The 18,450-nt window shown below is 41.0% G+C and overlaps 3 protein-coding genes across 3 annotated transcripts in view; all 3 read right to left on the bottom strand.

The window, feature by feature from the left end:
- blvra (biliverdin reductase A) overlaps positions 1-3,426 on the bottom strand; it is a 10,452-nt gene extending 7,026 nt beyond the window's left edge. Inside the window, exons 1-4 of the mRNA XM_061890367.1 lie at positions 3,270-3,426; positions 1,139-1,258; positions 955-1,074; positions 117-214 (exon numbers count right to left, since the gene is read on the bottom strand). Of these exons, the coding sequence (XP_061746351.1) occupies positions 117-214; positions 955-1,074; positions 1,139-1,257 (337 nt within the window). The 5' untranslated portion in view covers position 1,258; positions 3,270-3,426. The remainder of the gene's footprint in view (positions 1-116; positions 215-954; positions 1,075-1,138; positions 1,259-3,269) is intronic.
- Positions 3,427-5,592: 2,166 nt separating this feature from the next.
- Positions 5,593-7,582, bottom strand: LOC133545679 (histidine-rich glycoprotein-like). Its single transcript, XM_061891482.1, has 2 exons — positions 5,974-7,582; positions 5,593-5,898 (listed from the first exon to the last, which is right to left on the bottom strand). The coding sequence occupies exons 1-2, from the start codon at positions 7,580-7,582 to the stop codon at positions 5,780-5,782; spliced, it is 1,728 nt and encodes a 575-aa protein (XP_061747466.1). The 3' UTR covers positions 5,593-5,779.
- tgs1 (trimethylguanosine synthase 1) overlaps positions 6,281-18,450 on the bottom strand; it is a 27,529-nt gene continuing 15,359 nt past the window's right edge. Inside the window, exons 10-15 of the mRNA XM_061891481.1 lie at positions 17,646-18,084; positions 14,636-14,800; positions 14,356-14,502; positions 10,754-10,970; positions 8,689-8,767; positions 6,281-8,000 (exon numbers count right to left, since the gene is read on the bottom strand). Of these exons, the coding sequence (XP_061747465.1) occupies positions 7,884-8,000; positions 8,689-8,767; positions 10,754-10,970; positions 14,356-14,502; positions 14,636-14,800; positions 17,646-18,084 (1,164 nt within the window). The 3' untranslated portion in view covers positions 6,281-7,883. The remainder of the gene's footprint in view (positions 8,001-8,688; positions 8,768-10,753; positions 10,971-14,355; positions 14,503-14,635; positions 14,801-17,645; positions 18,085-18,450) is intronic.

Below are 18,450 nucleotides of genomic sequence, written 5' to 3'. Positions count from 1 at the left end.
GTTTGAGACTAGGGACTAGACTCTTATGTCTGCCATCTAGTGTTGGTTTGAGACTAGGGACTAGACTCTTCTATCTGCCACCTAGTGTTGGTTTGAGAGTCCTGGGAACGCCTCACCTTTTTCCTGGGCCAAGTTCCAGAGTTGGAGAGCAGCAGAGGAGGTGAGGGTGATGGGGTATTCCACACACACGTGTTTCCCCGCCTCCAGGAATCTCCTGCAAGCATCAAGCACAGCGTCCCTACGCTTTGAGCCCCGCGGCTTGTAAAAAAGGTGCAGCTAATTTGTGCAGTTTCCAAGTACTTTTCATATTATGAAGGTGTGTTGAAGTACTAGTGTTGTCTTAAAGGTACAGTACGGGTGTTGGAGTACTAGTGTTGTCTTAAAGGTACAGTACGGGTGTTGGAGTACTAGTGTTGTCTTAAAGGTACAGTACGGGTGTTGGAGTACTAGTGTTGTCTTAAAGGTACAGTACGGGTGTTGGAGTACTAGTGTTGTCTTAAAGGTACAGTACGGGTGTTGGAGTACTAGTGTTGTCTTAAAGGTACAGTACGGGTGTTGGAGTACTAGTGTTGTCTTAAAGGTACAGTACGGGTGTTGGAGTACTAGTGTTGTCTTAAAGGTACAGTACGGGTGTTGGAGTACTAGTGTTGTCTTAAAGGTACAGTACGGGTGTTGGAGTACTAGTGTTGTCTTAAAGGTACAGTACGGATGTTGGAGTACTAGTGTTGTCTTAAAGGAACAGTACGGGTGTTGGAGTACTAGTGTTGTCTTAAAGGTACAGTACGGGTGTTGGAGTACTAGTGTTGTCTTAAAGGTACAGTACGGGTGTTGGAGTACTAGTGTTGTCTTAAAGGTACAGTACGGGTGTTGGAGTACTAGTGTTGTCTTAAAGGTACAGTACGGGTGTTGGAGTACTAGTGTTGTCTTAAAGGTACAGTACGGGTGTTGGAGTACCTGACGTTGTGTTCGTGTGATGCATTCTCAGTGCAGATGAAGACCACGTGGATGTCGTCTCTCTTCACAACGTCTTCTTCCGACAGCTGACACACTCCTTGCTCGCTCTCCAGTCTTCTCCTGTGGACAAACATGTCACCTAAGTGTGTGTGTGTGTGTGTGTGTGTGTGTGTGTGTGTGTTACCTGGATACGAAGCCTTTGAGGGTGAGTTGCTGAGCAGGACTACCTGTCAGCGGGGCCAACATGTCTCTGATCCTCACCCGCCCCGCCGTGCCCACGCCCACCACTGCTGCTCCAAACATGCTGACAAACAACAACAACAACAACAACAACAGTAAGAGCTGGCAGCTACACGACAGCTAAGCACACCAGCCAGACAAAGGTAGTAATCACTCAACAATATAAACAATTATGGTTGTATATTACTCAAACACACACACGTCTCCAAGGCAGATTAGAAAAGTGTCCAGTAACAAACGTGTCCGCATCAATTAAATGACTGCGTCTGGCGCTTAATGGCAGCCCAGACGCCAGGAATTTTACTGTAAAAGAGCACTTTTTTGTGTAAAGTAAGGAAAAAAACAGTATATTTTGAGCTTCAATTTTCTTTACTCTACAGAAGTGTTTCATGAGGGGTTCCCTCAATCATCAGGAGATTTTAATGGATGCATTCACATACAATGGTTTATATAGGGCACAGAGTGGGTGGATACAGGCAGGCATAGGGGTGTGGTGATTGGCTCATGTGTTACCTAGGAGGTGTTTCTGTCTGTGACAGCATGCTGATATAATTTCACTGCGCTTGTTGAGGGATGACCGGTCTGGGTGATATATAATAAACAGTCTCTCTTTTAAGCATAGGTTGCATCTTTTATTACCACTGTTGTAAGATATGCTGGGTGCGAGAATTTGCCATGTTATTGAATATTCAACATTATTATCTTTGAGGTTCCAAATGTGCTTGCTGAGTTCTGTAGAATTCCGCAAAGTCTGGTTTCTAAAGGAGGCCTTGTGATTATTCCATCTGGCTTAAAACTCTCCTTCAGTTGATCCTACGTACGTGTCGGATGTGTTAATGTCCTTGCGTGTTACCTTTGCTTGGTAAACGACTGATGTTTGTAAGCACCTTCCGTTGAGAGGGCAATCAGGTTTCCTGCAGCAGTTACATTCCTTATTGGTTTCGGAGTCGTTCAGTCTGGGGGTAGGCAGTCCTTTTGCAATTGCTTTGTTGTGGTTTGAAATGATTTGTTGTATGTTATTCATACAGCTGTAGCTCAATTTAATGTTGTTCTTGTTGAATATTTTTCTTAGGGTGTTGCCTTTGGGGAAGTGTTTGTCGATCAGAGTGAGGAACTTGTGGCCTCTGATCTTAAATGCTGTGCTTATGATACAGAGTTTGCACCTCATAAATTAGACTCAAGATTTAAGGACTGGATATCTAAGGGTATAACAGTTCTATGTAGTGTAATGGAAAATAAAAAAAATGCTTATTTAATTGATGAATGTGTAGATACTACCTTGTTTTTGTTTTGTTTCTTTTTTTGGGGGGGGGGGGGGTGAGGGTAGTATGATGGGTATGTAAACAAAAAATACTTTTGAAATTTAGGGCAGACAATGGCTGTGTGATGTATATGAATATGATTTAGTGGATGGAAATGTCTGATGCTGGATATCAATAAAATAAAAAAATAAAAATAAAAATATATATATATCAACACAGTAAAAAATAATTATATATATATATTTATATAAATATATATACACTCAAATGTATGGTACATTTTGAAACAATATGACTATAATTGATTTATAAATATTTCACATATGTAGACGTATGGATATTAAAAATCCCTTTTCGAGGTCAACATTGCTGAATTACTTACCGTTTTACTGACATGACCAGTAAAAATACAACTTATTTACCTTTGAAATGTGCACAAAATAATAATTAAAATATTGATCCAAAAGAAAAAGATTTTCATGACGCAGTTCCTCATAACGACCACCAGATGGCAGTGCTGAAGTGGTTTGGTTTCATAAGTCGTTTATTTGACTAAATATTGCCTCAGTGTTTATTCCTCCGTGAAATATTATTAATAATAAGTAATATTGATAATAATAAGTAACATTAAGAGTAGTAACACTTCAAAAGCGAGAGAACGATGTTTAAATACTCCATTCCTAGATAATGTAGTCGCGTAAATGCCAACAAATAATTCATGAACGTAACCATGTGATCATTATAATCACCAATCACAAGATATTACATTCAAATGACCTTCTAGGAATAAAACCTACTTTGTGTTTGTCTTACCTGTTTTGTCGCGGTCTGGACGCAGCGGCACCGGAAGTAGCTCTCAAACAACAACGGAAGTAGAGTCTTCTTCTTCTTCTTCTGATTAATGGCGGTTAGGATGCCGGAAGTCGAGGCTAAAGCAAGTGCCCGGAGTGTCGTCACAATGACGTCATTCATGAACAGCGGCTGTGGCGCATGCGCCGCCATCTTGAAGCGGGCAACATCTCCATCTAGCGGCAGGATCAAGCAATGTCACACATTTCTTCCATCCTCACTACTTCACTGATTTTCACGCTGTTTAGTTTAATACAAACTTCATACATGTAGATATCCATCCATCCATTTTCTACCGCTTATTCCCTTTTGGGGTCGCGGGGGGCACTGGCGCCTATCTCAGCTACAATCGGGCGGAAGGCGGGGTACACCCTGGACAAGTCGCCACCTCATCGCAGGGCCAACACAGATAGACAACATTCACACTCACATTCACACACTTTATATTTAATACAAACTTCATACATGTAGATATACTTCAAAGGATCTTCAACCTCAGCCTGCAGCTGGGAAGAGTGCCCACCCTCTGGAAGACGTCATGCATCGTTCCAGTTCCCAAAAAGAACTGCCCCAGTGAGCTGAACGACTACAGACCAGTGGCGCTCACCTCTCATCTAATGAAGACATTGGAGCGGCTATTTCTCAGCCTCCTCAGACCACAGGTGCAACATGCCCAGGACAGCCTGCAGTTTGCGTACCAGGAAGGCGTTGGTGTGGAGGATGCTATCCTTTACCTGCTGCATCCAGCCCACTCACACCTGGATAAGGGAAATGGCACTGTGAGGATTCTTTTTCCTGGACTTCTCGAGTGCCTTTAATACTATCCAGCCCCGCCTCCTTCAGGACAAGCTCTACAAAATGCAAGTGGACCCCTGCCTGGTTGCCTGGATTTCGAACTACCTCACCGACAGGCCACAGTACGTCAGACTGAAGGACATCACGTCTGACACTGATCAGCAGCACCGGAGCACCGCAGGGAACGGTGCTGGCCCCTCTTCTCTTCACCCTGTACACCGCTGACTTCTGCTACAACTCAGAGCTGTGTCACATCCACAAGTACGCGGATGACACAGCCATCGTCGGGTGCATCAGGGACGGCAGAGAGGAGGAGTTTCGGAACCTGGTGAGGGACTTTGTTGTCTGGTGCCACACGAACCTCTTGCAGCTCAATCCGTCAAAGACCAAGGAGCTGGTCATTGACTTTGGGAGGTCGAGTCCACGGTCACAACCTATTGTGATCGAGGGAGTTGAGGTACAGACCGTGGACTCATTCAAGTACCTCGGGGTTTGGGTGGACAATAAGCTGGACTGGACTGTTAACACGGACCACCAGTACAAGAAAGGACAGAGCAGGCTGTACTTCCTCAGGAGACTGCACTCCTTCAACATGTGTAGAAAACTCCTGTGGATGTACTACCAGTCTGTGGTTGCCAGTGTTCTGTTCTACATGGTAGTGTGCTGGGGGGGCAGTACATCTAAGAAGGACAGCTCCAGACTTGAGAAACTGATCAGGCGGCCCGGTTCTACAATGGGAATGAAACTGGACTCACTGGTGACGGTGGCAGAGAAGAGGACTGTGGACAAACTAGTGAGCATCCTGGATGATGCCAGTCACCCTCTGCATAGTGTTATCAGTAGCCAGAGGAGCCTGTTCAGTTCTAGACTGCTTCATCCCAAGTGCAGGACTAATAGACTCAAGAACTCCTTTGTCCCACACGCCATTAGACTGTACAACTCCTCTCTGGGACGGGGGACGGGGGGGTATTAGGATGACAGGGGATGCAAAACATTAACAGTGCAATACGTTTTCATAACATGGTCACTACTGCCTACTTTGTCTTGTTATATTCTTATTTTACTGTTATATTGTTATTCCCATTGTTTTTATTCTTTTTGTAATATTTCTCTATTTTGTTTCCATTTAAACCCCCATTATTTACTTTTTACTTTAAATTGTACCTCAACTCTGTACACTGCTGCTGGAATTTTAATTTTCCTGAAGGAACTCTCCTGAAGGAATCAATAAAGTACTATCTATCTATCTATCTATCTATCTATCTATCTATCTATATATTTAATACAAACTTCATACATGTAGATATATTTAATACAAACTTCGACGACCAGGACCAAAACCACACTGCTCCTCCTGATTCCAAGGTTGGACTACCAGGTGTAGCCTCCTCTCCAGTCCACCTGGATAGACCGGACCTCTCCAGTCCACCTGGATAGACCTTACTGGGAAGTCTGAGGACTGTGATGTTGTGTTAAAGTCCATGGAACACAATTGAAATGTAAATGTTTAATAAGTAGCACATTTGACTAGTAACATGGTAACCTTTAAAATATACACAGTAAAAAAAAACATGAATTAAAGTAATAGTACTAGTAGCAGTATTTAAAAAGTTACAATGAAACAAACAAAACAAGCTTTCAATTATTTAAAAAGTAGAAAAACATGGTACTATAAAGTACTACATGTAGTCCCTGAGCACAAGTACCACCTGTAATACATGATCATGTGGTACATGAACATTTAGTACATGATATACTTTAAGAACATTTCGTACATAGACATTTAGTACATGAACATGTAGTACATGAACATGTAGTACATGAACCTGTAGTACATGAACATGTACTACATGCCTATGTAGTACATGAACATTTAGTAAATGGACATTTAGTACATGATCATGTAGTACATGAACATGTAGTACATGAACATGTAGTACATGAACATGTAGTACATGAACCTGTAGTACATGAACATGTACTACATGCCTATGTAGTACATGAACATTTAGTACATGATCATGTACTACATGAACATGTAGTTCATGATGATGGAGTACATAAACATTTAGCTCATGAACATGTAGGACATAAACATGTAGTACATGATGATAAAGTACATAAACATGTAGTACATGATTTTGAAGTAAATAAACAGTTAGTACATGAACATGTAGTACATGATGATTAAGTACATAAACATGTAGTTCATGAACATGTAGTACATGATGATGGAGTACATAAACATTTAGCTCATGAACATGTAGGACATAAACATGTAGTACATGATGATAAAGTACATAAACATGTAGTACATGATTTTGAAGTAAATAAACATTTAGTACATGAACATGTAGTACATGATGATTAAGTACATAAACATGTAGTACATGAACATATACTACATGACTATGTAGTACATAAACATTTAGCACATGAACATGTAGGACATAAACATGTAGTACATGATGATAAAGTACATAAACATATAGTACATGATTTGGAAGTAAATAAACATGTAGTACATGATGATTAAGTACATAAACATGTAGTACATGAACATGTAGTACATGATGATGGAGTACATAAACATTTAGCTCATGAACATGTAGGACATAAACATGTAGTACATGATGATAAAGTACATAAACATGTAGTACATGATTTAGAAGTAAATAAACATTTAGTACATGAACATGTAGTACATGATGATTAAGTACATAAACATGTAGTACATGAACATATACTACATGACTATGTAGTACATAAACATTTAGCACATGAACATGTAGGACATAAACATGTAGTACATGATGATAAAGTACATAAACATGTAGTACATGATTTTGAAGTAAATAAACATTTAATACATGAACATGTAGTACATGATGTTTAAGTACATAAACATGTAGTACATGATGAAGGAGTACATAAACATTTAGCTCATGAACATGTAGGACATAAACATGTAGAACATGATGATGAAGTACATAAACATGTAATATATGATTTTGAAGTAAATAAACATTTAGTACATGAACATGTAGTACATGATGATTAAGTACATAAACATGTAGCACATGAACATGTAGTACATGAACATGTAGTACATGATGATGAAGCATATAAACATGTAGTACATGAACATTTAGTACATGATGATGAAGTACATGAAAATGTAGTACATGAACATGTAGTACATGATGATTAAGTACATAAACATGTAATATATGATGAAGTGTATAAACATATAGTACATGAAAATGTAGTACATGATGATGAAGTACATGAACATGTAGTACATGATGATGAAGTACATAAACATGTAGTACATGATTTTGAAGTAAATAAACATTTAGTACATGAACATGTAGTACATGATTTTGAAGTAAATAAACATTTAGTACATGAACATGTAGTACATGATGATTAAGTACATAAACATGTAGTACATGAACATGTAGTACATGATGATGAAGCATATAAACATGTTGTACATGAACATTTAGTACATGATGATGAAGTACATAAACATGTAGTACATGATTTTGAAGTAAAAAAACATTTAGTACATGAACATGTAGTACATGATGATTAAGTACATAAACATGTAGTACATGAACATGTAGTACACGAACATGTAGTACATGATGATGAAGCACATAAACATGTAGTACATGAACATTTAGTACATGATGATGAAGTATATAAACATGTAGTACTTGAACATGTAGTACATGATGATGAAGTATATAAACATGTAGTACATGATGATGAGAGTTCTCAGGAGTGTGAATGGATGAAAGCACTACCAAAGTATGCAGTAATGGTCTTCAGTTTGTTGTTGAGTAAGTTTTGTTCCACTTCCACTTTCCCTCCTGCACCCGCCAGGGACACAACCTACAAACACATTATTACTATTATTACTACATGAATATTCATGACACACACTGTACATCATCATATTCATAACACATTCATTATTGTATGAACATTCATAACATGCATTATTATTATTATTATATGGAAATGCCAATACATGACTTGATTCTGGATGGGAGTTAGTAATGTACTATCAGGAATATGTGTGAGTGAATAAGTGAATATGACATGAATATATGGGGAGTTAGATGTGTGAGTGAATATGACATGAATATATGGGGAGTTAGATGTGTGAGTGACTAAGTGAATATGACATGAATATATGGGGAGTTAGATGTGTGAGTGAATAAGTAAATATGACATGAATATATGGGGAGTTAGATGTGTGAGTGAATAAGTGAATATGACATGAATATATGGGGAGTTAGATGTGTGAGTGAATAAGTGAATATGACATGAATATATGGGGAGTTAGATGTGTGAGTGAATAAGTGAATATGACATGAATATATGGGGAGTTAGATGTGTGAGTGAATAAGTGAATATGACATGAATATATGGGGAGTTAGATGTGTGAGTGAATAAGTGAATATGACATGAATATATGGGGAGTTAGATGTGTGAGTGAATAAGTGAATATGACATGAATATATGGGGAGTTAGATGTGTGAGTGAATAAGTGACTATGACATGAATATATGGTGACCTGGTCCATGTCAGCGTTGCGAGGCAGGAAGTAGACGATGTTGTCTGTGATCTGCTTGGCCACATGGAAGATGTGAAAAGTGAGTACTGTCAAGGATAATAATACTTGCTAAGTACTGCCAAGGATAATAATACTTGGTAAGTACTGCCAAGGTGGATAATAATACTCGGTAAGTACTGCCCAGGAGGATAATAGTACTTGGTAAGTACTGCCAAGGATAATAATACTTGGTAAGTACTGCCAAGGTGGATAATAATACTCGGTAAGTACTGCCCAGGAGGATAATAGTACTTGGTAAGTACTGCCAAGGATAATAATACTTGGTAAGTACTGCCAAGGTGGATAATAATACTCGGTAAGTACTGCCCAGGAGGATAATAGTACTTGGTAAGTACTGCCAAGGATAATAATACTTGGTAAGTACTGCCAAGGTGGATAATAATACTCGGTAAGTACTGCCCAGGAGGATAATAGTACTTGGTAAGTACTGCCAAGGATAATAATACTTGCTAAGTACTGCCCAGGAGCATAATAATACTTGCTAAGTACTGCCAAGGTGGATAATAATACTTGCTAAGTACTGCCCAGGAGGATAATAGTACTTGCTAAGTACTGCCCAGGAGGATAATAGTACTTGGTAAGTACTGCCAAGGATAATAATACTTGCTAAGTACTGCCAAGGATAATAATACTTGCTAAGTACTGCCAAGGATAATAATACTTGCTAAGTACTGCCAAGGATAATAATACTTGCTAAGTACTGCCAAGGATAATAATACTTGCTAAGTACTGCCAAGGATAATAATACTCGGTAAGTACTGCCCAGGAGGATAATAGTACTTGGTAAGTACTGCCAAGGATAATAATACTTGCTAAGTACTGCCAAGGATAATAATACTTGCTAAGTACTGCCAAGGATAATAATACTTGCTAAGTACTGCCAAGGATAATAATACTTGCTAAGTACTGCCAAGGTGGATAATAATACTCGGTAAGTACTGCCCAGGAGGATAATAGTACTTGGTAAGTACTGCAAAGGATAATAATACTTGCTAAGTACTGCCAAGGTGGATAATAATACTTGCTAAGTACTGCCCAGGAGGATAATAGTACTTGCTAAGTACTGCCTAGGAGGATAATAGTACTTGCTAAGTACTGCCCAGGAGCATAATAATACTTGGTAAGTACTGCCCAGGAGGATAATAGTACTTGCTAAGTACTGCCAAGGATAATAGTACTTGCTAAGTACTGCCCAGGAGGATAATAATACTTGCTAAGTACTGCCAAGGATAATAGTACTTGCTAAGTACTGCCCAGGAGGATAATAATACTTGGTAAGTACTGCCAAGGATAATAGTACTTGCTAAGTACTGCCCAGGAGGATAATAGTACTTGCTAAGTACTGCCCAGGAGGATAATAGTACTTGGTAAGTACTGCCAAGGATAATAATACTTGCTAAGTACTGCCAAGGATAATAATACTTGCTAAGTACTGCCAAGGATAATAATACTTGCTAAGTACTGCCAAGGATAATAATACTTGCTAAGTACTGCCAAGGTGGATAATAATACTCGGTAAGTACTGCCCAGGAGGATAATAGTACTTGGTAAGTACTGCAAAGGATAATAATACTTGCTAAGTACTGCCAAGGTGGATAATAATACTTGCTAAGTACTGCCCAGGAGGATAATAGTACTTGCTAAGTACTGCCTAGGAGGATAATAGTACTTGCTAAGTACTGCCCAGGAGCATAATAATACTTGGTAAGTACTGCCCAGGAGGATAATAGTACTTGCTAAGTACTGCCAAGGATAATAGTACTTGCTAAGTACTGCCCAGGAGGATAATAATACTTGCTAAGTACTGCCAAGGATAATAGTACTTGCTAAGTACTGCCCAGGAGGATAATAATACTTGGTAAGTACTGCCAAGGATAATAGTACTTGCTAAGTACTGCCCAGGAGGATAATAGTACTTGCTAAGTACTGCCCAGGAGGATAATAGTACTTGCTAAGTACTGCCCAGGAGGATAATAGTACTCGGTAAGTAGACCAGAAAGGATATCCATCAGGCTCCATCATGGTCCTGAGATCAAAGACTTGGGCGTGGAGGTAGTCTGGACCCCCCCAGGGGGGGGACAGGAAGACCACGTCAGCGCGCAGGCGAGGCGCTAGCTGGAGGAAGTCTCCCTGCAGGAAGTCGATGTGGTGCTCCACGCCATAGACGGCGGCGTTGTGGCGCGCCAAGTCCAGACGCAGCGGGTCGATGTCCACCGCCAGCACTGAGGGACACACACAGACTTTTAGGACACACTTGTTACTGGACACTTTTCTATCTGTAAATAATAATATTTCTTTACAGTGACACCTGTGTGTGTGCTTAGCTGCGGTGTAGCAGCCCTCCAATGATAATAATACATAAGTACATAAATATAAGTGCAGGTTCAACACTTTAGTCATCAGTGACTATGACTTCTGTTTGTTTGATATTGTCATTACTGCCACAAGTGGTGGAAAAGTGTATTACAGCTGAGAGGACTAGAATGCACCCCCCGCCACCCGGAAAGGGACAAGCGGTAGAAAAGATGTAACATCAGGTGAATAGAAAGTCTAGTTGCATGGTCACATGTCATTGAAGTGGATTACATTTTTACAGGCCGCATGAATGTTGCGAGGGGCCACAATTAAATTAAATGACGTGGCAGACCCACAGTGCGGCGGGCCACTATAAACATTGTAGCAAGTAACTTTAAACATTGTGGAAGGCCACATTATATGACGCAACAAACCACATTTAACAACATGGTGGGCCACCTTAAAAATGTCAGGGCACCTTAAATGACGTGGGGGGCTAGGTTAAACAATATGGTATGCCACACTACACAACGTGGCGGGCCACTATAAACATTGTGGCAAGCAACTTTAAACATTGTGGCAGGCCACATTATACGACGCGACAAACCACATTTAATGACATGGTGGGCTACTTTTAAAATGTCGGGGCACCTTAAATGACGTGGGGGGGCCAGATTAAACAATATGTATGCCACACTACACAATGTGGCGGGCCACTATTAACATCGTGGCAGGCCATATTATACGACGCGACAAACCTCATTTAACGACATGGTGGGCCAATTTTAAAATGTCGGGGCACCTTAAATGACGTGGGGGGGCCAGGTTAAACAATATGGCAAGCGACTTTAAACATTGTGGTAGGCCACATTATACGATAGGGCAAACCACATTTAACGTCATGGCAGGGCACCTTAAATGTTGTGGCTGGCCAACTTAAATGGCGCGGCGGGCCACATTAAATGATCCGGCGGGCCACATTAAATGATCCGGCGGGCCAAATTAAAAAATTTAGCAGGCCACCCTATACGACGCAGGAAACCACATTTATCAACGTGGCAAACCACTAACAATGCGGCGGGCCACTTAAACGTTGTGGCAGGCCACATTAAAACGACATTGTAGGCCACTTAAACAATGTAACCAACCACCTTATATGACCCAGCAAACCACATTAAACATTGTGGCGGTCCACATGATGCGGCGTGGCGGGCCAAATTAAACGATGTTGCGGTGCATTTCAAACAACGTGGCAGGCCACAGTAAACGATGTGGCGGGGCAGTTTAAACAACGTTGCGGGTGACTTTAAACAATGTAACCGGCCATCTTGTATGATGAGGCAAACCATATTAAATGTGGTGTGGGGCCAAATTAAACAATGTTGTGGTGCACTTCCAACGGTGTGGAGGGCCAAATTAAACGACATGGCTGGCCAAGTTAAATGACTTTGCAGGCCACTTTAACAATGTAATCGGCCACATTCTATGATGCGGCAAATCACATTAAACGTTGTGTCAGACCAAATTAAACGATTTTGCGGCGCACTTCAAACAGTGAGGCAAGCCACTTTAAACGATGTGGCGGGCCACTTTAATTTACGTTGCGGGACACCTTAAACAATGTAATTGGCCACCTTGTATGACGCGGCAAACCACATTAAACATTGTGTCGGGCCAAATTAAACAATGTTGTGGTGCACTTCCAACGGCGTGGCTGGCCACCTTAAACGATATGGCGGGCCAAGTTAAATGACCTTGTGGTCCGATTTAAACCACGTTGGAGGCCACTTAAGTAATGATACCGGCCACCTTATATGATGCAGTAAATCACGTTAAACGTTTGGTCAGGCCAAATTAAACAATGTTGCGGTGCACTTTAAACAGAGCGGCAAGCCAAAATAAAACGACGTGGTGGGCCACTTTAAACAATGTAACCGGGCACCATGTATGATGCGGCAAACCATATTAAATGTTGTGTCGGGCCAAATTAAACAATGTTTCGGTGCACTTCAAACGGCGTGGTGGGCCACTTTAAATGATGTGGCGGGCCACTTTAAATGACGTAGCCGGCCAATTTAAACAATGTAACCGACCACCTTATATGACGCGGTAAACCACTTTAAATGTTGTGTTGAGCCAAATTAAACAATCTTGCGGTGCACTTCAAACGGCGTGGCTAGCCACATTAAACGTTGTGTCAGGCCAAATTAAACAATCTTCGGAGTACTTCAAACGGCGTGGCGGGCCAATTCAAACAATGTAACTGGCCACATTATATGACGCGGCAAACCAGATTAAACGTTGTGGCGGGCCACGTTAAAATGGCGTAGTCAAACAATGTTGTGGTGCACTTCCAACGGCGTGGCGGGCCACATTAAACGACATGGCGGGCCAAGTTAACTGACTTTGCGGGCCAAGTTAAATGACATTTCAGGCCACATCAAACAATGTAACCGACCACCATATGTGACGCGGTAAACCAGCTTAAATCTTGTTTCGGGCCAAATTAAACAATCTTGCGGTGTATTTCAAACGGCGTGGCGGGTCACATTAAACGACCTGGCGGGCCACATTAAACGACGTGGTGGGCCACATTAAATGATGTTGCGGGCCATTTTTAAAGGATGTAATCGGCCACCTAATTTGATGCGGCAAATTACGTTAAACTTTGTGGCGGTCCAAATTAAACCATGTTGCGGTGCACTTGTAACAGTGAAGCAAGCCACATTAAACGATGAGGAGGCGGGCCAATTTAAATGACATTGCGGGCCAATTTAAAAAATGTATCTGGCCACCTCATATGATGCGGCAAATCACACTAGACGTTGTGTCGGGCCAAATTAAACAACGTTGTGGAGCACTTCAAACGGTGTGGCGGGCCACTTTAACGACATGGCGGGCCAAGTTAAATGACTTTGCGGGCTAATTTAAATGACATTGGGGGCCACTTTAAACAATGTAACCGACCATCTTATGTGACACAGTAAACCACCTTAATTAAACAATCTTGCGGTGTACTTCAAAAGGCGTGGCAGGCCACCTAAACGACATGGTGGGCCACTTTAATGATGTTGCTGGCCAGTTTAAACGATGTAACCGGCCACCTTATATAACGCGGCGAACCACATTAAACGTTGTGGCGGGCCACGTGAAACGGCGTGGCCGGCTGGCCAAATGTAAGGATGTTGCGGTGCACTTCAAACGGCCTGGTAGGCCACATTAAACTATGTGGCAGGCCACTTTAAAGGATTTGCAGTGTACTTCAAATGAGGTGGTGGGGTGCACATGAAAGGAGGCGGCAGCAGTACTCACCTCTCATGCCAGCGAGTGCAAACTGGATGGCGTTCCCTCCCACGCCACAGAAGGCATCGATGACCAGCTGAGCGTGCGAGAAGTTGCAAGCCACCCTCAGGGCGATGTGCTCTGCGATCTTCTCTGGCGTGACGGAGAACCAACCCTCTGCAACGCGCACACACGCACACACACACACACACACACACACACACACACACACACACACACACACACACTATTCAACTGACAGTTGGCTGAGATTCTGTTTAAAGGATGGAAAGCATCCTGTGACACTGACCTCGGTCTAGTCTGATTCCTTGGTCGAAGCGGGAGAAGAGTCTGTAGCGCTGAGCCCAGTACTTGGCCAGACCTGGTTCTGATACCATGTCTGCTGGGACCTGCTGCTGCTGCTTCTTGTTGTTGTTGGCCCACTTCCTCCTCTTCTTCTTACACTTCCTGCCATCTTCAACACATTCACTCTGTCACCATACTACAGCACCGCTGTCCACACATTCACTCTGTCACTATACTACAGCACCGCTGTCAACACATTCACTCTGTCACCATACTACAGCACCGCTGTCAACACATTCACTCTGTCACCATACTACAGCACCGCTGTCAACACATTCACTCTGTCACCATACTACAGCACCGCTGTCAACACATTCACTCTGTCACCATACTACAGCACAGCTGTCCACACATTCACTCTGTCACCATACTACAGCACCGCTGTCAACACATTCACTCTGTCACCATACTACAGCACCGCTGTCAACACATTCACTCTGTCACCATACTACAGCACCGCTGTCAACACATTCACTCTGTCACCATACTACAGCACAGCTGTCCACACATTCACTCTGTCACCATACTACAGCACCGCTGTCAACACATTCACTCTGTCACCATACTACAGCACAGCTGTCCACACATTCACTCTGTCACCATACTACAGCACCGCTGTCAACACATTCACTCTGTCACCATACTACAGCACCGCTGTCAACACATTCACTCTGTCACCATACTACAGCACCGCTGTCAACACATTCACTCTGTCACCATACTACAGCACCGCTGTCAACACATTCACTCTGTCACCATACTACAGCACCGCTGTCAACACATTCACTCTGTCACCATACTACAGCACAGCTGTCCACACATTCACTCTGTCACCATACTACAGCACCGCTGTCAACACATTCACTCTGTCACCATACTACAGCACCGCTGTCCACACATTCACTCTGTCACCATACTACAGCACCGCTGTCAACACATTCACTCTGTCACCATACTACAGCACCGCTGTCAACACATTCACTCTGTCACCATACTACAGCACCGCTGTCAACACATTCACTCTGTCACCATACTACAGCACAGCTGTCCACACATTCACTCTGTCACCATACTACAGCACCGCTGTCAACACATTCACTCTGTCACCATACTACAGCACCGCTGTCCACACATTCACTCTGTCACCATACTACAGCACCGCTGTCCACACATTCACTCTGTCACCATACTACAGCACCGCTGTCCACACATTCCCTCTGTCACCATACTACAGCACAGCTGTCCACACATTCACTCTGTCACCATACTACAGCACCGCTGTCAACACATTCACTCTGTCACCATACTACAGCACCGCTGTCAACACATTCACTCTGTCACCATACTACAGCACAGCTGTCCACACATTCACTCTGTCACCATACTACAGCACCGCTGTCAACACATTCATTCTGTCACCATACTACAGCACCGCTGTCCACACATTCACTCTGTCACCATACTACAGCACCGCTGTCCACACATTCACTCTGTCACCATACTACAGCACCGCTGTCCACACATTCACTCTGTCACCATACTACAGCACCGCTGTCCACACATTCACTCTGTCACCATACTACAGCACCGCTGTCAACACATTCCCTCTGTCACCATACTACAGCACCGCTGTCAACACATTCACTCTATCACCATACTACAGCACCGCTGTCAACACATTCACTCTGTCACCATACTACAGCACCGCTGTCAACACATTCACTCTATCACCATACTACAGCACCGCTGTCCACACATTCACTCTGTCACCATACTACAGCACCACTGTCAACACATTCACTGTCCAACTTGTAAGGCCAGTTGCGATACGTACAACTGCAGTGATATCAGCCTAATTATTATCAGGATTAATATTGTTGTTATTATTATGGTTGTTATTATTATTATTATTATTATCATTTTTACTATTTTTGTTATCATGATTATTGTTGTTGTTATTGTCATGATTATTATTTTTGTTATTACTATGATTACTATTATTATGATTATAATTAATATTGTGATTATTATTGTTATTATGATTACTATTATGATTATTATTGTTATTATTATCATGATTATAATTGCTATTATGATTATTATCGTTGTTAATAATATAATTATTATTGTTACTATCATCATGATTACTATTGTTGTTATCATGATTGTTGTTGTTATTAATATGATTACTATTATTATGATTATTATCATTATCATCATTATAATTGTTGTTATTATGATTATTATTGTTGTATTATGATCATGATTATTACTGTTGTTATTATTATTATGTTTATTATTGTTATTTTTATAATTTGTCTTTGTATTTCTATGATTATTATGATTATGATTATTGTTATAATGACTATTGTTATGATTATCATTGCTATTATTATGACTAGAGTTATTTTAATGATTACTATTGTTATGTTTAATATTGTTATCATTATGATTATTGTTGTTATTATTATGATTACTATTTTATTAATACGATTGATGTTATGACGATTATTGTTATTATTATTATGAACACTATTGTTATTATTATGATTATTGTTATCATTATTATGATTATTATGTTATTATGATTACTATTATTGTTATTATAATGCTTATTATTGTTATTATTATTATTATGATTGTTGTTATTATGACTACTATTGTTATTATTATGATTACTATTATTATTACTATTGTTGTTATTATTATAATTATGAACGTTATTGTTATGATTACAATTATGATTACTACTATTGTTATAATTATCATTACTATTGTTATTATTATGATATTGTTGCTATTTTAATCATGTTATTATTATGATTAGTATTGTTATTATTAATACTATTGTCATTATAATTACAATTGTTTTTATTATGATTACTATTGTTGTTATTATTATGATTACTATTGTTATTATGATGATGACTTATGGTGTGATGATGATTACTCACCACCATTGCCAGCAGGTGTGTGGGCTATCTGCAGAGCTTCTAGGCGTGGATGAGATGTTCCTTCATCCAGAAGAGGAGGAAGGACACATGTTCCTTCACACTCCTCGGGGTCTAAGGAGCTGCCACTTCTCTCCTGGTCATGTGGGGACACACCAGAGTGTGACACCTTCCTCTCCTGGTCTTGTGGGGACACACCAGAGTGTGACACCTCCATCTCCTGGTCTTGTGGGGACACATCAGAGTGTGACACCTTCCTCTCCTGGTCTTGTGGGGACACACCGGAGTGTGACACCTTCCTCTCCTGGTCTTGTGGGGACACACCAGAGTGTGACACCTCCATCTCCTGGCCTTGTGGGGACACATCAGAGTGTGACACCTTCCTCTCCTCACGTGACGTGCTCTGATCTGCACGCTCTATCTTCTGCAGGAAGTCACGCACCTGTGAAAAGATGTTTGTTTACTTCTGCAAAAAACATTCTAAAGACTAGATGTGACCGATCTAAGTCTAAGACTAGATGTGACCGATCTAAGTCTAAGACTAGATGTGACCGATATAAGTCTAAGACTAGATGTGACCGATCTAAGTCTAAGACTAGATGTGACCGATCTAAGTCTAAGACTAAATGTGACCGATCTAAGTCTAAGACTAGATGTGACCGATCTAAGTCTAAGACTAAATGTGACCGATCTAAGTCTAAGACTAGATGTGACCAATCTAAGTCTAAGACTAGATGTGACCAATCTAAGTCCAGGAGTATGAACAGGTGACCAATTTAAGTCCAGGAGTATGCACAGGTGACCAATC

This window comes from Nerophis ophidion, linkage group LG28 (genome assembly GCF_033978795.1).
Source record: "Nerophis ophidion isolate RoL-2023_Sa linkage group LG28, RoL_Noph_v1.0, whole genome shotgun sequence".
Classification (NCBI taxonomy): Eukaryota; Metazoa; Chordata; class Actinopteri; order Syngnathiformes; family Syngnathidae; genus Nerophis; species Nerophis ophidion.
The sequence above is the reverse complement of the archived record's forward strand: the minus strand, read 5'-3'. Positions and strand labels throughout refer to the sequence as shown.

What these genes read in the sequence shown, in the direction of transcription:
- LOC133545679 (XM_061891482.1), bottom strand. Translation starts at nt 7,582, where the DNA reads ATGCTTCATCATCATGTACTACATGTTCATGTACTACATGTTTATGTA. An exon ending in ACTAAATGTCCATTTACTAA is followed by an intron (nt 5,899 to 5,973) that starts ATGTTCATGTAC and finishes TTCATGTACTAC; the next exon opens with ATGTTCATGTACTAAATGTC.